The sequence below is a fragment of the Halichoerus grypus genome, chromosome 4 (assembly GCF_964656455.1).
Source record: "Halichoerus grypus chromosome 4, mHalGry1.hap1.1, whole genome shotgun sequence".
Taxonomy (NCBI): domain Eukaryota; kingdom Metazoa; phylum Chordata; class Mammalia; order Carnivora; family Phocidae; genus Halichoerus; species Halichoerus grypus.
In genome coordinates, this window is record NC_135715.1 from 167881780 (window position 1) to 167897765 (window position 15986).

At 36.0% G+C, this 15986-nt stretch overlaps 1 protein-coding gene across 6 annotated transcripts in view; it reads right to left on the minus strand.

The window, feature by feature from the left end:
• Nucleotides 1-1364: 1364 nt before the first annotated feature.
• The window catches only part of KANSL1L (KAT8 regulatory NSL complex subunit 1 like), a 146187-nt gene continuing 131565 nt past the window's right edge, over nt 1365-15986 (minus strand). For 5 of the 6 annotated variants that reach the window (XM_078071275.1, XM_078071274.1, XM_036098753.2 and 2 more), the window contains exons 9-16: nt 11982-12110; nt 10648-10722; nt 9455-9573; nt 8556-8680; nt 7063-7117; nt 5692-5804; nt 3909-4077; nt 1365-3020 (exon numbers count right to left, since the gene is read on the minus strand). In XM_078071275.1, coding sequence (XP_077927401.1) covers nt 2790-3020; nt 3909-4077; nt 5692-5804; nt 7063-7117; nt 8556-8680; nt 9455-9573; nt 10648-10722; nt 11982-12110 — 1016 coding nt within the window. In that variant the 3' untranslated portion in view covers nt 1365-2789. The remainder of the gene's footprint in view (nt 3021-3908; nt 4078-5691; nt 5805-7062; nt 7118-8555; nt 8681-9454; nt 9574-10647; nt 10723-11981; nt 12111-15986) is intronic. The other variant, XM_036098755.2, reaches the window with a different exon arrangement.

A 15986-nucleotide genomic window follows, 5' to 3' on the forward strand; every position in this document is an offset into this window, starting at 1 on the left:
TCTTCTCGTTTCTTGGTTTTCCAAAGCAAAGGAAGTCCTTATTCCTGTTCCGTATGTCATTTTTGATTTGTGTGTGCGCATGACAATATGAGAAGAATGGAACTTGTGAAAAATCGAAGTTTGAATCAGGCTAGGGTGGCACACTGTATTCTTGCTTCTTAAACATCTATTTTTTACTTTGCACTTTATATTTGATACATAAAAACTATAAAAACAGTGTATGAAGCCCAGGGATTTCAGGTGGTCTGTTCTAAAGTACAAGTATAGATTTTTATCGAGGTGTTTTCTTTGTTAGCGCTGCTGGAGGGGCGGGTTACACAGTGACCCCCACCTGTCCCTTCTCTTACTCACCATTCTTAAGAACATGAAGTAATACTGTGCTAGCTCTGAGCAGAGAGGAAAGGAAACAAAGTCAATTGAGTTGAATCTGGACTCTTCTCCTTTCCATCTGTTTGACTTTAGCAAATCTGATAAATCAACCAGTCTCTTTGCATATCTGTTAACTGATTTATACATTGAATATAATTATAATAACCATGCAGGGTTATGTTGAGCATTAAAAGAGATCATACGTTATATGTAAAGCTTCCACTACTATTCCCAGATTTATAGGATAGTAGAGAATTGAGGATGCTCAATACAAAGGTGCTGTCATTTATGTTTTGTAGCCTATAAAGTACTTCAATATAAGCTCATTAAATCCACAAATCACTCTTATGAGTGGTTGGACAGGTACTTTTGTCCCCATTTAAAAAATGAAGATACTAAAGCTCAGCAACAGACTGGTACCATGGAAAGAACCCAGTAGGGCACAGGAGTTCTGGTTTGTACTCTTTTTACAAACGGAGCCCTTGGAAGGTAGATTAGGCAAAGGAAGCCTCTTTTATGTAACATTGTCTTATTTGCAATCTAATTTTATCATGTAGCAGAACCAGATGGCTGAGGATATTCTGGATACTATGGATTTGACCCCAAGGATATATATTATATTAATCCAGCAAAGACCAGGTAGGCCAAAAAGATGACAAGGTACAGAGTTAATCTGTAAACTAAATATTTAAAACTGTGTCCCAGATTATACTTTGACAATACATATCCGCTATTTCATTCTTACCAGTACTCTTGCTACCTAATACATATGGCAAGAAATAAACAGGAGACCAGTGTCATTAAGCTTCTTTAGGCTACTATGAGTTTTGAGAAATAGGTTTGAAAAATAAGAACATTAACACTTCCGCATAGACTAGAGCTTGCTTGGTTTTTTTCTATCCTATAATGTAAAAATCTGTCGGTTTTTATTTTGACTTAGGAAAGGTTTGTGCCATGAATAGGTGGTGTTTAATCAGATCAGACAACACAAGGCATATAGAAATAACTTTAATTAAAAAACTTACATAGAAGATTATAATGTCAGACATGACAGAAAGATTTGAGCTTATTTGCCTAGACAACTTGGGTTTGTCCAGCTTTTTTCTTTTTTAAAAATAAATGTACAGTAAAACTACAAGCAAAAATTTGTCAGTATTGAATATGAATTTTTTTCCTTCCTTAAAGGGATTAGTATAATTTCCAATCCCTAACAAACAAAAAACTTAGTGTCAAATCCCCCCAGACTAGGCCAGATGGCCAGGATTGTCAGTTATATGGGTACTATAACTTGAATAACCTTTTTTTTTTTTTTTTTTTTTAACATGAGAGGAGTCGTCCTCAACTTTTACATTGAAAAAGTTACGTGATAGCTTCAAAAGGAATTTTCCTTAATGTACACTCCTGTATTCAGTATTCAAGCATTACCCTTTGAAAAATTTTAATTCTCACTCTAGAATACAAGTAAGAATAGATGCTTATTTGAATAGAGTGAGCTATAGTAAGGAATGACCAAATTCATTAGAAATACAACATTTTTTATACTGATAGTACTTTCCTGTTGCTTATTTTAAGTTGGTGTCTTCTCTTCACGAGATACATAAAATAAAGTTCAAGTTTTAAAAGAGACCAATATTTAACTCTACTTTGCTTGTCTTAAGCTGTTAGGAGTGAATGGAAAGTAACCTGTGTTTAGTCTAACAGATAATGGTGATTTTAGATAAAGGCGTGTTGTGTTATCTGGTATAGAAATTTCCATAAATAACTTCTATTGGTTAAACATGTTTTTTAAAAAATCCCCTCCCCATCATCAAGATTTTTAGATATCCATTATCACTGGAACCTGTGCTTTGTTTTAGAGTGCAGCTTACACTTCATGGGGTAGTTCATACATGCATTTTCAAGTGGAGTGGCCACTGCCAGTGTTTTTTAAAACGATGTGTGTGTATACGTATGTATACTCGTACACACATACTTGTATATTCTAATATACTTCTGAGGCAATTTTAATGAATTACCATAGAAATTACATAGAAATGTATAGGAAAAAGAGCTGTCATTTGATGCACAGGTATATTTGTATATATATATGTATGTGTGGGTATAACGTCTTTCAAAAACCATTTACTCAGTAATGTGATTTAACATCAGATTGCAGCAGTTAATTTTTTGGTGCTTGTGATTTGTATCATAAACACAAAAGACTAGCACTTGTCTGTAGGTGAAAAGCTAGTTATTCCTGTGGTTCAGGAAGGAAAAAGAGACCTACCTTGCCTGTTTTATAACAGCATAAAAGATTAATACATGCAGTACATGCTCTTACTCTGGAATTGTGACTGAAGGGGGTGGGGGATGGAGAACAGGGCTTATTTTTTTTCTCCTGTCTTCCATTCACTTACATACTTTTCTTAACCTGTTCCCTGTCACCTATTTTTTTTAACATGAGTAAGTCCTAGACCAAAAGGTCTGTACTCTTCCATTTCGTCTGCCTGCCTTTTCGGATGGTGACCGTTCTCTGGTGCACTGGTACAGAAGATTTCACCACAGGAGGCTGGGCTCGAACTTTCACTGTGATCCTTTTTTTCATCCTGGCATAGTAAGGCTTCTGTGTCTTCATTCTTCAGCGGAAAAGCCCGTCGTTCCCACCACAAAGACTGAAAGAGAGAACATCTTCAGTTAAGTTTCAACTAATTTGTTTAAATTCATGTATCAGATAATCCTTTAATGTCAGTTTTGTAATTACTGTTTTGTTCTCTAGTGCATAAATGTACAAACTTTCATTTCGACCTGAGTATCTAGCAACTCAAATGGGACGTTCCTGGGAATTGTTGAGAGACATTTCCCTTGCCCTTCCATAAAGAGGAGACACTGCTGTCGGGCATCAGCCTGCATTTTGGGCATCGGAGCACGCTCGGAAAGTCCCTTTCAGAGTGTTTTGATCTCCTCCTACTTGAGTGTCTTCATTTCAGCCCATAATTACTACAGACACCTACTGACTTTTCCTTCCCCACGCTTTCTACGACTTGCCGATTAATTTCTACAGTTTCTGCTCTCCATTCTAGATCTCGTTCTTTTCCGCCACCTGCTTATGAAGAACAGTGCAAAAATGTATAGATGCTGTGTTAGAAAACACTCCCCTTGAGGTAAGAACTGGATCTATGGGGAGACAGGTAAAAATCTCTTAGAAAAAGAAATAGCTAACATTTACTGTGTGCCAGGTGCTGTTCTCTCTAATCAGATTGGTTTTGTAATGAAACTTGGATAGAATCCCCGTTTCCTAACAGAGGAGTGAGTAGGTGAAACTAGATAGAGATGTTACATGAAAAGATAAAGTGCTTATTAGTGATAGAAACTAGAATGCTGGAATACATACCCTCTCTGATTTGTACCCAGCATTTTATACTGATTTGTTAAGTAATGATGAATCCTTAATTTGCCCTTTCTTAACTTCTTTTTTAACAAGCACTTTCTACACATAGGCTTTTAAAAGGTTAAAAAGGCATTTAAAAGGAGGTTTAACTAGTTGTATATATTCCACTTACCTTAGTTTCTTGACTTGCATTTAATGAAGGTGAGCTCTGTGCACTCAGATCCTGGCTCTCTGAAGGAAGCTCAGCAGGACTCTCAGCAGCACAGTGCTGACCACCACTGAAGTCATTAGGGTATTCTTTCAAAAGCAAGTCCTGTCCTTCAACATTTTTACTATAGGCTCTAGCAAGAAAATCAAGAAAATATTTAATTGTTACTTCTTCAGGTCTTAACATTTTATGAACAACCCCAAGTTATCACTAAGTCTATTTAACTTGGTAGCTGGAAACAGTCCTGCCGATTTTAAAAATTTTTAAAAATTCATCTGCCGATCTTCCTGTTATCTCAAAGACTTAAACAGTATTTTAGAAATAATATTTTGTGAATTTGCCAAATTATAATAGTGGGTTTGAGTTTTGGTGGGTTTTGTTATTGCTGTTATTTTGTTTTTAAATGAGAAAGGACAGTTACTTGATCTCTACAGTCTTTCTGAGTTCCCAGGGTATTCTATATTATGATGTCATCCATGTAGGACTCAATTCACATTTTCCTCTTTACTTCTGGAAAGTTCTATCTTTGGAATGTGGAGAAAGATGAGAAATGAGTCTCATGTGTGTTAAGACAGCTCTTGGAATAAGGATCTAGAACAAATCTGGATATTTTGAGACCTAAACAGAGAAATGAGTTTTAAAAATACAGCTGAAGGGGTGTCTGGCTGGCTTAATGGGTATAGCCTGCAACTCTTGATCTCCAGGTTGTGAGTTCTAGCCCCACGTTGGGTGTGGGGCGAATACTTAAAAGTAAAATCTTAAAAAAAAAAAAAAGAATGCAAAAAAAATACAGCTGACCCTTAAAATAACACAGGGGTTAGCACCAAATCCCCTATGCAGTCAAAAATTCGCATGTAACTTTTGACTCCCCCAAAAACTTAACTACTAATAGCCTACTGTTCACCAGGAAGCCTTACCGATAATATAAACAATCGATTCACACATTTTGTATATGTATTATATACTGTATTCTTACAATAAAGTAAGCTAGAAAAAAGGAAAGGTTATTAAAACCATAAGAGAAAATACATTTATAGGACTGTCCTGTAAAAAGTCTGTGTATAAGTGGACCCACATAGTTCAAACCTATGTTCAAGGTCAGCTTACTAAGCAAATGAGAGATGTCCCCACATTAAATCTAGCGGACTACCAGACTTGAACACGATCTTGCTTTGTGAGTTCTGGCTATATTAAAACACAATCCAGTGTAAATATAAAATACCATGGACTTTCTCAAATATATAATTACTAATTATGTTTTTAGGATTTAATTTCCTTTCCCCCAAAGTCATATTTTTGAAGTATTTTAGACCATCTGCTTTTTAGACTAGACAGGTTTCTTGAGCAAAATTTTTTTAAGAACAACATGTTTTTTAAGTGGTTATGTTAAAATAGATCACCCGGATTCTAATTCCTAGTGTTAGGGCTGCTGTTAAAGTGCACTGAAATGGCCTACTCTATCTAGGGAGCATTTTCACATCATTTGCTGAGTTAAATCTATTCCTCAGGTTGACAGTAAGCAATAGGAAATAGTGGAGAAAAATAGAGAAATGCATTTCATCAGTCATAGCCAAAATCTATTTGGAATGTACTCAATAAATGCCATGTTTCACTTCTAGTGCACAAATAACTGATGTTCTGCAGTATATTTTCTTCCTTTTTAGGGGTCTCTCTCATTACTCATGCAGAATTTTTGTTGATTCTTCATGGATTTCATGGTTTGGGCTTTTAAATTGTTAACACCTGCCTGCTGTTTCTTCTGTGCCACTTGCTTTGCTCCCATAGTGACCATCTGGCTTGCTCTCTCTCTTCATATTTTTTGTGTCTTAGGGAGAAGACTTCATCAGAAAGATCTTCTACCTGGAATTAGAAATAAAGTTTTTCTTTTATCAGAAACATTTTGAAATAGGAGAACAGGTGTCAAACAATTCCTCATCAAGAGAACAATATAGGAAGAAAATTCTAAAATAAATCTAAGTTGAGAGAACAAGTGTTATGAGATGAGCTTCAAATTCCAAAATAGAGGGATTAACTTTTTTTTTTTCCCTCTTTTACAACTTTTTTCCTATTGGGTCATGTTTGAAGACTTACCTAGATTACAGATAGGTTCACAGTGCTTTGCATAAAAAATTCTCTTAATGCTTAATTCATTCAAAGATTTATACTGATTGCCCTTTACTGTTCTAGGAATGTTAATATCAAAGCAAAGTGAAACTGAGAAAAATGAAAATTAACTAATGACTTAATCTGGAGTTCTAAGACTTTGGTGGTATGGTTTAAGAATTTGGGTTTCCTGGCTAGGATCATTCTAAACTAGGGAAAAGCACATTAAAAGAGGGGAGGGCATTAAAAAGTTAATTTTGATAGTTGAAAAACACAGTCAGTGGGCCTAGAAAGATTATGACACAAAATGTCTTACATAATAGTGCTTCTACAGAACATCACTTTCAAATTAGTTTGGTTATATAGTATTTTTCCCTGAAATTGTTCTTGTCTTAATGTAAGTTTTACCCATACAGGCTCATAGTCCCTTTCCTGCATTCTAAAACTCTGAAACAACAAGTGTTCTTAATTCATTCAGTGACACAGCCTGATCTGGCCAAATTCTAGAACTGTTTTCTATAGAAACATTAATATTTGATTATGAGAACTATCCTAGACTCCCTCTATGTCTTATGTGATGTACCCATCACATTCACATTACTTTCTCAAGTCCAAAGGTTTCCCAATTCAAAAGCCGTTTGTTCCCAACGTTTTGAATGTGGCACTGTAGACTTGAATATTAAAACTAAATCTCTTCATGCAGAAAAACATGACTAATACTGGGAATGAATATAGATATTCATGTAAATTCAGTATTTCAACAATTCATGTAAGCAAAAGATTTGTGTTTTTCTTTATTACATTTCTTTATAGATTACTGTCTTTGCAAATTTGCACGAAAACATTTTTCTAATGAAACTAATATCCTTAATGAAGAATTTTGTTTTCATAAGTGAAAAGAAAAAAATCAGTGCATGTTAAGGGGCTTATGTTTCCCTTTAGTTCCTCAAACACCAAATTAAGTGGGCTTCGTAATATATAAAGTGCAATTGTCCATAAGTGAAAGGCAACTTACCTCCTCTTCACCTACATGATATTCATCCAAAGGCTGAAGAACAGCCATCCTCCAGCTGTTGAAGATACAAACCAATTTCAGCTTTTAACTAAGTGTAGCAATTTTATTCTCTAAGCACACACAGCTAATGCAGTAATGTTTTCTTTCCTTGGGGCTTCCATTAATTCAAATGGTTGTATTTTCATACTTTTTTTTTAAAGAGAACAATTTGTGTTATGAAAAAAAGACGAGAAGGTGAGACTTTACTTTTGGCCTTAGAGTAAACGGTCTCCTCTGCATAGCTGCATTCTGTACCTAAGAATGTACCAATTTTGAATTAAGTCAGTAGATGCTGATAAAATGGCTTGGCAAGGAGGGAGGGGGGAGAGCATGGCCTCTCAGTTTTAACTACTGGATCACAGAATTCCTCTGTATTTAAACAACCAACCCAACCAGCCAGCTCCAGCCTTCCAAAGTAGATTGAAAAACATCATTGCTGCAGAACATCGTAAGCACAAATGTTACTCCTTACTTTTATGTAGAAGATCTCAATAGATTCTCTGTAGGATTTCTCATAATACCTCCTACAGTATTAAGAGTTCTTAATACCTCAAAGTAATTAGAAATAAGATTTGAAATCAATTAGAATAGAGATGGGTAGGAATTACTGTAGTTGTCACTGAGCTTTTATCTGTTTCCAATCTCTTCTACCTACTTCCTGGTACCAGATTCACGTTCTTAAAAAAATGTTTTTCATCATTGCTTAAAAAAACAAAAACTTTGAATAACTTCACTGCCAGTAGGAAGCAGATCTGTGTATGGCATTCTGGGACCTCTAGAATCTGGTTCTAATTCCTTTTCTAGCCATAACTTTATCACCCTACACAAAAGTCTCTCTCTGGCGTAGCGTGTGCCTTTGTTGTGGTTTCCCCTGTGTGAATAAACTGTTCTTTCTCCCTCCTTCATGATGTCTTCCCACGTCTTCCTACTAATCTATTTATTGCTGACTTGGCAACAACACATCAAATTCTTATTTTTGTTGTTACAAGTGTTACTGTCTTATAATGTGAATATTCCTTGCAAAGGTAGTTGCTTTCTTTGAACACTTTGCAGTCTTGTGCAAAACTCCATTTTAAAGAGCAAGGATTATTTGTTACTGATTTACATCCCTAAAGTACCTTTTTGTGCTCTCTCTCTCTCTCTATATATATATATATCCATACACACATACATAAGAGATAACTAAATATCACTGTATAAAAGACTAAGATTGCAGAGTAAGTCAGTTTTAGGAATTCCCAGTTCGTAATAAAAGTTGACAACTAAAGTGATAATATATGGCACTTTTTTTCAGCATGAGTAAGGTTTCTTTCACCATTTTTCCTCTGCGGAGTGGAAGAAGGGAGAGAGGAGCATCTTCCTTTAATTAATTAAAATTTTAACTTCACTCTGAAAATTTAAGTTTATTCAAGAAAAAGAAGGAAGAGCAAATAAAAAGATGTAAGTATACATACCTTGGAGTAAGTATTTCCTTATATTGGAGTTTCTCTAACTTAGCTGGGGCAACTAATGACATGGGAATCACAATATTATCTATGTCATAAGAGCTCTCACTTCTCAGTCTCCGTCGTGCAGTATTCTGCAAAGGAGGATCATAGCAGTTTTACCACAATATCTAGTTACCTGCGATGCTGCCCTCCTCTCCTGAGGCCTACTCTACATGTTTTATAACTATGTTGTGATAGGCCTGACTATAAAATGTTAGGAAAAACAGGAAAGCTGCCTATGTCCTGTAAAACAACACAACCCCTTCTGGCAGGTATGCAGTGTACATTTCTGTGTGCATACCTATAAGCCTATTTTTAAGACCATAAAAAACATGAATGCCTTAAGTTGCAAAACTCTTACCAAAGGTTACCATAAAGCACCCTAAATGTCAAGAAAATGATCATTTAACAAACACACTTCCTTATTAGGAAAGACTATGAAAATATTTGGTGTGACATTTAGTAAAGATCGTTTTTATACTCTTCATTTATGTGTTCCTGGTCCCTGAGCTTTACAGTTTTTTCTAAACCCTTTTACCTTTTAACTTCTATTCTCTGACCAGATGACAAAATAGTAAGAACAACACGAGTGCTGGATTCTTATTAAGCTTCCTGGTAAGGAGTAGGAATGGTTATGATAGTTTTTCACACAGAGGGAAAAAAAAAGCCATAATCAAGAATTACTGAGTTATCAGCTCACTAGTAAAAAAAAGTTTAATCAGATTTATTGTTACCTAATAAGATACTACTAAATAAGCCAGTATGTGCTGGTAAAGTAAGGCTGTTTATAGATTTTGCAAGTTTTTTTATCAGCCAGTTTTAAGTCTATAAAGCAATTTTAGAGTTCAGTATGCAAAAAAACCTACTTGTGATGATGAATTCTGGGTTCTTGATACAACATTGACATTAGTAACAGCAGTAAAATTGCTATGGGATCCTGGTTCTGTGCGTTGAAAAGCAAATTCTTCAAATCTGGTTCTTTCTCCTGCCATGGAAAGAACCGTTGAGAATGTCATACATCAAACAGGACTGATAGGTATTAAAGTTACTTTCCTACTTAGGTAACATGATTCCCTATCTGTTTAATTTTTTTCTTTTTAAAATTTATGTATCAAAAAATTAAGGAAATTAAAGAAAATCTTACCCACAGTTCTGTCACAATTATTTCCATTTTCAGGGGTCCTGGCAAGTTTTTATACAGTACATCTCATCCCCTCTCTTTACTCTGTTCATGTTTTCTGTAATGCCTATTATTTGGATGTTAACCTCCAAAGACTTAATCCCCTTAATTTTCTCTATTTTCTCATTTTCTTATATCTTTGACTTTTTGTTCTAATTTCTGGGAGATTTCCTTAACTTGATCTTCTGACCCATTCTACTTAAGACTTTTTCTACTAAGTCATTGGTCTGTCACTCATTTATACTATCCTATTCTTATTTCATGGATGGAATTTCTCTTTTTCTCTCAAGATCTTGATTAGAACTTTGCTACTATTCTTGGTATTTTCTGTGTTTCTTCCATGTTTCCTTTTTCCGTTTGTTTTGATTCCCTATTTGTGAATATATATTTATTCACTTATTTACCACCCTTATTTTACTTCTGATCTTAAAAAGTATTTTCCTATGTAGTGTAAAATCTAATACCCAGTCCATATTTACATTTTTCTAGTTGTTAAAAAATGTCCTTTATGGTTAGTAGTTTCTTCAAATCAGGATCCATATACTGAAACTGGTTATTGTCTTTTAGGTTTCTTGCAGTCTGGAAGTTTGTTTTTCATGACATATGTTAAGGTGTTCTGCACTCCAGGGAGTTATCTAGTTACTTCTCTGTAGTATAGGATCTTACTCTCTTCTGTATTTCTGTCAGACTTGAAGTTCGATCAATTCAAGTGAAACATTTTGTATCTTAGGTAATGTGAATTTCATAATGGATCTTATTAAGAGATACAAGTTTTCCTGTGTGTTGATAGACAGACAATCCTCAACTTACATGGTTCAACTTAGGATTTTTCAACTTTATGATGGCCCAAAAGTGACAGGCATTTAGTAGAAATCGTACCTTGAGTTTTGGCCTTTTTCTGGGCTAGCAGTATGCAGTAGGATACTCGTGTTGGGCAGCAGCAACAAGCCACAGCTCCCAGTCAACCATGTGATCGCAAAGATAAACAATCGATACACTTAACAACCATTTTCTACCCATACAACCATTCTATACTGTTTCAGTACAGTATTCAATAAATTACATGAGACATTCAACACTTTATTTTAAAATAGGCTTTGTGTTAGATGATTTTGCCCAACTTAGGTTAATATAAGTGTTCCCAGCACATTTGAGGCTAAGCTGTGGTGTTTGGTAGGTTAGCATATTAAATACTTTTTTGACTCAAGATTACCATGGGTTTATTGGGATGTCACCCTGTCATAAGTCAAGAGAGGAAGATGTGTGTGTGTATGTAAGTTCTTCAAAAGCTAAGGTGACTCTTGGTTGTCTTTAAGATTGAGGTACTAAAAAGCACAATGATATCTCTGGTTGTGGCTAGGAGTTTAATTCTGTGCCACACTAGCTCATCAGGTAGTGATGATCAGGTAGTGACTTGGGCTGATATGGTGGCATTTCTAGAGATAGTAGTGATAAACGTGTTAAATCCATTAAGTATAATTACAGTCCAATACATCTTGAATGCAGTTTTTAAATTATTGGGTATATTGACATAATACATCTGGGGAATACCTGACTAATGTATATAGTGTTCTTTCCACTGGAACAATGAACAAGAACCAAAACATAAATAATTTGCCATTTAAAATGTGTATTTTCTGGTAAGTTTTTTAATCGTTATTTGCAATAACTTTGGAAACCAATAGTCCCAAATCCCCACAACAAACCCCACTTTGTATTACTAGAAGAGTTCTAGTTTCAAAGATGTCTATTCATCATCTTGGAACTTTAAGTTCTTAAGGGAAATTGAACTAGTTGGTTGAGTTACGTTAGGTGAATCTCATCCAATTTCTCAAAATTCTAAGGAAGCTTCACTGAACTGACACCTCCACGTAAGTACCAGAAATGGTTGTAAGGCACCTCTGTACTGACATATTTTGAGTCCAGAACACAGCGTTGGCTTAAGTTCTGTCCAGGAGGACAGTCCCTAGAAGATAACTGTAGTTAGGGAATATAGGAAGGAAATCTTTAATTGCCATCAAGTGGATGGATGCCCAGTCCACAAACAGTCCTCAATTGACTACGTGAATATGCCGTTTAACATTCATAGGACCATGGATATTTTGTGTAATAGGGACTATTCTGGATTATAAATTTCCATGAAGCAGAGGTTCTTTGAAGATCAATTTATTTTCACTTTTTAGTACTAGTGCTCATATTCTCATTTAACCTACCTAATGCTGTTTCACTCAAGTGTCTTTTCTTTCTTCCCTGGAACAGCTGTGCAGAAGATTCTGACCTTATTTGAGGCTTGCATGTAGGAGAATATCCATTTCTCCACTGATTCAGAGAAGTATTATGTACTAAAACAAATAGAAAGGAAATGTGAAGTTTTCCTTAACACATAACATGTTAATTTGTTTTTACTTACAACATTGCAGAACATTAATTCACCAGTTCAAAATTACATACAATGAGAGAAATACTTACATGTCAAAATGGAATGCTCCTAAACTGAAAATACCCCAATAAGATTCCTTAAAAACATCTTCAAGAAGTGCCCATTTTCCTATAGTTGCTCCATTACTTGAAGGGGATGAAAAGAAAAGGTTACCTGTTCTCAAAGTCTTCTAAATTACAAAATCTTAGGAAGTTGTTTCAGGTCTGTAAATCTTGGCTGAATATGATCTGAATCCCTAAGTTAGCTCCCCACTCGCCCTTAAATCTGAAAGTAATTCAGGATCAAGTAAGAGTCTGTAAAATCACAATAGGGACCTCTTGAGAGCAAGAACCAGATTTCATCAAACTGACAGTACCCAGCACCATTCTTACACTTTAAAAGCACTAAATTCTCTCAAACTTTTAGGTCACTTAGTATCTCTGTGCTGCAGTTGCCTCATCTGTAAAATGGATAAGAGCAGCTATCATGGGCTTATGAGGATTAAATGAGTTAATCCCTGTAATAGTCATTAGAAGGATATCTGACATAAGTATTCAATAAATTAGTTTCATCATGATTATTATTGACTATCTGAACCCCGTATTTCCAGTACTGGCTTAGTAACCAAATTGGCTTCTTTTTTGAAGGGTTTGGAGATGAAAAAGAAATGTAGGCTGAAGTGCCAATTTCTCACCAACACTGAGGGGAAAAAAAAGGATGGTCTACTAACAATAACTGGGACTCTGATTTCAAGATGACAAAACACCCTAAAAATAATAGACAAAAGGTTTATACATAGACATATGCAAAGATCTGCACATATACATCCACATTAGCAAGCAATAAAAGGGAACTTGTAAGTAAAGCAGAATTTGTGAGGAATCTCTGAAAGACTGATATCATAGGGAGTTGGAAGAGCAAACAGTGCAAAAGCACATGGGAAAGTGCTGCCACAAAAACAGGATCATCAAAGGTGCTCTAGACCTGGAGGGAAGGGAAATGGTGCAGGACAATTACCTAGATGGATAGTTATCTGATAGGATGATTACACATGCCAACTTCTCAGCCACACTCCTTGAGATTACCTGCCTTAATAGGTACCAATCTGAGTCTTGGACAGAGCAATGGATGGGTAGAGAGAAAGCAATGCCCAAGTGCCTCATTTTGAAATATGTCCTGCCCGTCCCTAACTGCTTCTGAAAATAGTACTGAGTGCAAATTTCTACCCTATCCATGAGAAAAGGATCTCATAAATAACAGTGGCAGAACAGTTTTAATAGTGAATATCAACTTTAAAGGTGAGAACTCAAAGCTCCAAAAATCTGAGTATCAACACCATAAAAAATGAAGTACAAATGAACCATCTCAAGAAACAGTGAATGGATTCACAGAATACAAATAACAAGTCTTTAAAAAAACACTGCCGAAAGAAACAGGCAAAAGGTTCCTTTAGAGAGACCTCAGAAATGGAAAATAAAATTGTTCATATTTAAAAACAACCATCAATAATTGGGCTAAGTAACAGAATGGACATGGCTGAACATGACAATCAATGGGTTGGCAGAGGAATTGTACAACTCAAAGAAACAGTGGTGGAAAATATGGGGAGAGAAAAGGGCAAACCAAAATGGGGCAACAGAACAGAATGAAAGGCAATGTTGAAGAAATGATAGACAAAAATTTTTCCGTTAAGATTTCAAGAACTCATTTGAGTGTCAAGTGGGGAAAAAAAATCTGAATCATACATCACAACAAAGATATCCTAAAAGTTACCAGAAAAAGGGATAAAAGGATTACTGCAAAGTAATGAAGATCAAATTGACAAAGCAAAACTAGCTGCTGGAAAACAGAACAGTGACTTTAAGGAACTCAGGGAGGTGTTGAGTGCCCAACTCTGTTTCAGCTCTGGTCGTGATCTCAGGTTGTGAGATCAGCGCAGAGTCTGCTTGGGACTCTCCCTTTCCCTTTGCCTCTCTTTCTCTCAAATCTTAAAAAAAGAAAAAAGAGCTCAGGGAAAATGGCAGAATTCTAAGATGGCCCCCAAGATTTCTTACCACCCAAAAGAATGCAGAGAAAGATGTTAAATATAAATAGAAAACAAAATGAACCGGCAGTCATAATTCCAAACCCCTTTCTAGAAAGGGGTAACTAGAATTGTGAGAGGTTTTAAAATGTATAATATGCCTCATACATGCAGGGGTTTCAATAATGCCCTCTCTCTTGTTTTAATGGGAACATTTCTGGAGTATTTTAAAACAAATTCCAGTCAATTCGCCCTTCTCTTCTAAAAGCAAGTCACCACCTTTCTTGTTTTCTAAAAGCAAATACCTTTTTGAAGAAACTTCAACCTTCCCTAAGGTGGTACTTTTTACTGAATTTTACTTGAGTTTTCTTTATACTTATTTTTCCATAGTATCTTGTAAGGTTGCAACGGACTCTTGAAACAGTAGGAAATACATGACAACTCAAAATCAAACTACACATTCTCTACCTCCTTATAACCCTCTGAGCCTTTCAGTTCTTGCTCTCCAAAATCCTCTCCCAGATTCTATCCTAAAACACACCTTGACACGGTATCTCTCCTATCTCCTGCCTTCCCTTTCTTCCCTTTCATTTATTCATTCATTAACTTCAGAGAGAGCCAATTACACACCAGGCACTGTGTTAGACCCTGGGGACACTGGTGAGCACAGTCATGATCCTTGCCGCTAATGGAGTTTATAGACATTATCTCAACTGCAACCAACGCGTAACAGAAAAGAGAAGTACTATTTAGAGAAGTTAGTGGGAGTATATAACAGCTCTAGGAAAAGTACCCAGGCAAAGTGATAGATTTCAAAGATGAACAGAAATCGCTGATGGCAAGGGGAAGGAAGAGAGAATGGTATGTACAAAGGCCCAAAGCACCAGGGAGCCAGATAAATTTGACAATGGAACAGCAGTTAGTATAGAGTAAGGAAGTATAGTGAAAAAGAACCACGAACAGGTAGGAGTCATCCTAGGTAGGTAGGGCTTTAGGGGTCGCCTATAATATTCCCTCTGTCACACATTTTAAGGAGTGGGGGCGGGGAACAGGTGTGATTGTAGGCAGGTTTACATTTTCCAAAGATCACTAGCTACAGGGATTGGAGGGAAATAATTGATTAGGCTATTTCAGTATAGATAAGGGATCATTAGATTGGCCTCTGAAAGTGGTAGAAATGAACACAGGAGCATGTTTGAAACAAATGAGTAAGATCATACTGATAATGGGTTTAGATACGAAGAAGTGTAGGTGGAGAAGCCTGAGCCCTAGGTTTTGGCTTGCTTGTGTGGGCTGTGGTGCCACTGTTCCTCTGTCATCTGTCCACTCTAAAAAATAAACTTCATTTTGACATAATTTCAGACTAACAGAAAGCTTGCAATAGTAAAAAGTCCCATATACCCTTTATTCAGATTCCACAAATGTTAAGTTTATCTTATTTGCTTTATTTTTCTGAACTCCAGTGAGATTAAGTTGCTGACACAATGTCCCTGTAAATTTGTCAACATGTATTGTCTTACATAGCCACACAACTATCAAAATCAAATTTAATACTATTAACTATGGACTCTTATTTCACCAATTATTCCTATAATCTTTTTTTTTTTTTAAGGTTTTTATTTATTTGACACAGAAAGAGCACAAGTAGGCAGAGCGGCAGGGAGAGGGAGAAGCAGGCTCCCCGCTGAGCAGGGAGCCTGATGCGGGGCTCGATCCCAGGACCCTGGGATCATGACCTGAGCTGAAGGCAGACGCTTAACCGCTTAACAGTCGGTT